This window comes from Palaemon carinicauda, chromosome 16, assembly GCF_036898095.1.
Source record: "Palaemon carinicauda isolate YSFRI2023 chromosome 16, ASM3689809v2, whole genome shotgun sequence".
NCBI classification, from domain to species: Eukaryota; Metazoa; Arthropoda; class Malacostraca; order Decapoda; family Palaemonidae; genus Palaemon; species Palaemon carinicauda.
In genome coordinates, this window is record NC_090740.1 from 125924840 (window position 1) to 125929820 (window position 4981).

General features: G+C 32.1%; 1 protein-coding gene across 2 annotated transcripts in view; it reads left to right on the forward strand.

Annotated features, from left to right (window-relative positions):
• Positions 1-4781, forward strand: part of LOC137655860 (myosin heavy chain, clone 203-like) — a 51718-nt gene extending 46937 nt beyond the window's left edge. For both annotated transcript variants that reach the window (XM_068390054.1, XM_068390055.1), the window contains 3 exons: positions 876-1064; positions 1639-1695; positions 4630-4781. In XM_068390054.1, the coding sequence (XP_068246155.1) occupies positions 876-1064; positions 1639-1695; positions 4630-4677 (294 nt within the window). In that variant the 3' untranslated portion in view covers positions 4678-4781. The remainder of the gene's footprint in view (positions 1-875; positions 1065-1638; positions 1696-4629) is intronic.
• The last annotated feature ends 200 nt before the right edge of the window (positions 4782-4981 follow it).

Here is a 4981-nt window from a genome sequence, read left to right on the forward strand (position 1 = left end):
ATAAAAAATGAGTATATGGGGAATGTTGAGTGTGTATGTGCTACGAGATAATAGGAAAAGGGATTAGAAAATATTAAGAGGTGGGAAGAAATAAAAGGTTTAGGAAAAGAAAAAAAGAAGATTAATTAAAGTGCAAATGGATTATGTAAACGATCAGGTACACACACAATTGCAGATGACGAATGCGTGGGATAGAGATGAAGATTGAACCTCCTTAGAATAATGGCCAGGTGTAAGAGGAACAGATAGGGTAGGAAATGTGGAAATAAGTAGCTCATATGGTAGAAATCTAGTCTAGGTGAAATGATGAGTCAGCGTGTCTGAGGTGGTCTGGACCTGTGGAAAGAACAAGTAATAATATAGTTATAAGATATAATTCAGAACCGATAAGATATCTAAGAGGAAAGTCCCTATTATCCTGCAAGAACAAAAGTGTGTGTTGATATAGATTATATGATATAGATGCTGAAGCGTTCAACGCATTACTGGTGAGCCATCTGTGTTAAAGGGCATGAAGTGACTAAGTCTGTGTTACTTTTTTACTATACTGGATTCTTCCAAAATTAAGTAATTAAAAGATTAATGTGGCAGTAACTAATGTGTTGATGCTTTCTGGAGCCACTTTCTGTAGGAGAAGTGACTTGATGCTTTATATATATATATATATATATATATATATATATATATATATATATATATATATATATATATATATATATGAAAGACAGAAAGACAGACAGAGAGTAAACTAAGATGAACCATTATTTGTCTCAGTGGAACAATTTCAGTATTGCACTGAACACGCCCATTATATAAAGACATGGGTTAGAGAAAAATCTACCCTTCCTCTAATTAATAGATTCTTCTTTTACCAGTTTCGCATTCAGGAACTGGAAGGCCAATTGACGGAGAGCAACAGAATCGTCGAGGGAACCAAGACTCTGATGGACACTATGAATCAAGAACAATCAGAGAAGGAAGCGCAGCTGAACAATGCCTTGGGAGAAATCAACTCTCTGAAAGAAGCCGTAGCAGCAAGGGATGCATCTGTACTCGACATGCAGGTAAACTGGAGGAAATTCTTTATATTAAAGAGACTCCAAAATGTAGAACGTTATATTGTACACGCAAGTCATGGATTTCTATACCTGTTAGATTTAAAATAATCCTTGTAAATTTTGGGAATATGGAAGTTTTTTTGCATGGAGTCGAAAGAAAGAAAAGGGGAGGGAGGGGGTAGTCATATACTTACTACTCTAATTTCTGGACCATCACAGCCAATACATCAGGAATGGAAGGATCCTGATACCCTCTAAGGCTTTGTTCAAAATTATGCTTCAGGGTTTTCATTGTATCGTAAGATAATCTCACAACACTAAGCACTTGAGTTACACCATTAATCCTTTTGCCAAGAGTAAATCAGCTAACAATTAGTAGATCTTATTAAGTAACTGACCGTATTCCACATTATTTGTGAAGGGAGATGGTAAAATTAGGCCTATCTGGTATTTCTTGTTTTGAATTTCCAATAAGATCAATAGTCACTGTAACAATGCTTACAAGAGAATGTCTTCCAGAACCTTTTTTACAGATTCTAGATCAATAGAATCATCAAATTATCATTTTCCTTTGTTTCAGGCTAAATGGGAAGAAGCAACTGCTGTAGCAAGCAATTTACAAGAGGAACTTAGGAGGGTAAAGTATTGATGTCTTTCTTCTGCGACTAAACAAAATTTAATACGTGGTTATGGTGGTCTATTGGAAACGTCCATGCCTGGCGTTCTGCTGGACGGGAGATCACGTCCCTCTCAAACTCGATAGTTTCTTGTAGTGTTTGCAACCTCACCATATTTCCGAGCTAAGGAATGGGTGTTTTGAGGAGCCTGTAGATGTACCTCCTGATTTATCAGCAGCCATTGCCTGATCCTCTCTGGTCCTAGCTAGGGTGGAGAGGGGCTTGGGCGCTGACCATCAGTCTCTAGGTCATTGCCCTGTCTCTTGCCTCTGCCATTCATGAGCGACCTTTAAATACGTATCTCTTATCGAAAACATTCGGTAGGCCACTATCATCATCTTCATTAAGGCCAATCAAATTCAATTTTCTTTGGCCTGTCTTAATATTTGTGAACTAGAATGCATATGGAAATTTTTTATCCATTTAGCATAAAGTTATAAAAATTTAATTTTTCCTGCTTTCTGCAGATAATAATAATAATAATAATAATAATAATAATAATAATAATAATTATTATTATTATTATTATTATTATTATTATTATTATTATTATTATTATCTAAGCTACAGCACTATTTGGAAAAGCAAGATGCCATAATCCCAGGGGCTTCAACAAGGAAAAAATAGCCCAGTGAGGAATGGAAATGAGGAAATAAATAAACTACAAGAGAAGTAATGAATAATTGAAATTTCAAGTACAGTAACAATTAAATATTCCATAACAAGCCATCGTTGTATTATGCAAAAACTCTCTGCGTTCCAGTCCCGTGATAACATGTTCGAATAGCATTCGCATGGCAGCAGATCGAGCCTACCTCGGAGCCATGAGTTTAAGCTCTTTACTAGGGTGGCCACTGCTGTGGTTGTTTGGGCTTCCCTGGCTGACGTTTTGGTGAGCATCTATTCTGATGAAACTGGAACTGAGACTAGACACCTTTAACCTTTAAAATATAAATCAAAATTATCAGTATGAACTGTAGGTGTCTCTCGTCTCTCCTTATAACCTAATCTATGATTTATTTAATAATCAAATATATTTCGCAATTAGTTGTGTTTACGTATTTTTCAGTAATTTTCAGTTTATACTTCATAAACTTGCATATGAAAGATTTTTTTTAATGTTGTTACTGTTCTTAGAATATTTTATTTTAATTGTTCATTACTTCATCGTAGTTTATTTATTTCCTTATTTTCGTTCTTCACTGGGCTATTTTTCCTTGTTAGAGTCCTTCGGCGTATGGCATCCTGCTTTTCCAACTAGGGTTGTATCTTAGCTAATAATAATAATAATAATAATAATAATAATAATAATAATAATAATAATAATAATAATAATAATAATAATAATAGCTGAAAAGGACAATGATATTCCTAATTTTTTCCTACATTTTATTTGACGAACAAAAGAATTTAATAATTGACAATAGTTTTTTTTACATGGTTAAGAAATCTAGGAAACCAAAGGACAGCCCAGAATGTTAGTGGACACCTGTAAAATTATAAAACAATTACATAGTTAAAGAGATAATCTTTTTCGTTTCGACAGAGAATCTTATCTAAAAAAGACCAAGGATTTGTCGCCCTTAAAAAAAAAAGACCAAAGATTTTTCGCCCTTAAAAAAAAAAGAAAAAAAAAGACCAAGGATTTGTCGTCGTTAAAAAAAAGAAGAAAAAAAAGAGAAAAATAGACCAAGGATTTGTCGTCCTTAAAAAAAAAAGAAAAAAAAAGACCAAGGATTTGTCGTCCTTAAAAAAAAAGAAGAAGAAGAAAAGAAAATAAAAAAGACCAAGGATTTGTCCTCCTTAAAAAAAAAGAAAAAAAAAGAAAAAAGACCAATGATTTGTCGTCCTTAAAAAAAATCGTTCTTGAAATATAAAATATCTCTAAACTGAAACAGTATAAGTTAGGGGGCCATTCAATAGAGAGTATGTCTTCGTCACGAAAAGCGATCATATTTTGCTCATAACTTCACTGAATACTTGTACTTCGATGAAGTGTCTTCGAAATCTAATAGATTTGTCCTTAGGCCATTCTCCACATGTCCACTAAGTTTCGTTGAAATTGGTTCTGTAATTTTTGCGTAATGTTGTTCACAAACAAATAATTGATGAACAAAATATTTGCCATTTACTTAAAATTAAGATTATTTTCTAAGTACTGATACGTACTTGTACGTCAATGTACTTTACCCAAAATGTTACAGATTCATCCTTGGGTCATGTCCAAAATGACTGCCGAGTTTGGTCAAAATCAATACAGAAGTTTTTGTGTAAAGTTGCTTACATTCAAACAAACAAATTAATAAACAAACAGACAGGAGTGAATGCATATCCTTAGCAAAATAGATTCTGGCGACGGCAATTATTTTTAATTTCTCGGCTTAGCAAATTCATTCTATAACAGAGTTAAGGGGGAGTAAAAAATAAACAAAAATTGAGCTAAGACAGAAATGCCCAAAACGGTGAGTGACTCACCGGAAAATCAAAAGATCCATAGTTACAGTAGTAGCTGTATTACTGGACTAACTGTAGTGTACCCATGTGTGTGAATTAGTAAAAATTAATTAAACTGAAAATTATGGTTTCAACGATTAATTGAAAAAAAATTTCTTTTAGTTACATAGTCGGAAACTTCCTGGTGACTTTAACAAGATGTATGGAATCTTGAAAATACCAACAGCTTGAAAATCTACACTGAAATTTAAATTTGCAATAATGTTTATCTCTCCAAAGCATTCAAAGTACTTCATCATTATATTTATGGTTCAACCAGAAACCCGTGTCATCTGTCACATATCTTATTTCGTAATTCATTTATCTATATAACCATATATTAACACCACAAAAGACTGAAATATCCTTAAAGGATTAAAACTTTTTCTTTTTATCAACAGATACAAGCAGCCACCACAGAAGGTGAGACTAAGCCTGCGCAAGATTAGATCCAAGCAAAAGATTTTTCAAGTTCTCGTTCAGTAAAAAGGAGAAAAACAGGTTTACTACAGAATGTAACAATTGGCTTCTTAAATTGACATTTATAATAAATATATATATATATATATATATATATATATATATATATATATATATATATATATATAAATATATACATATATACTGTATACACACATATCTATATATATATATGTATATATATATATATATATATATATATATTATATATGTATATTATATATAAATATACATATATATATATATATATATATATATATATTTATATGTATA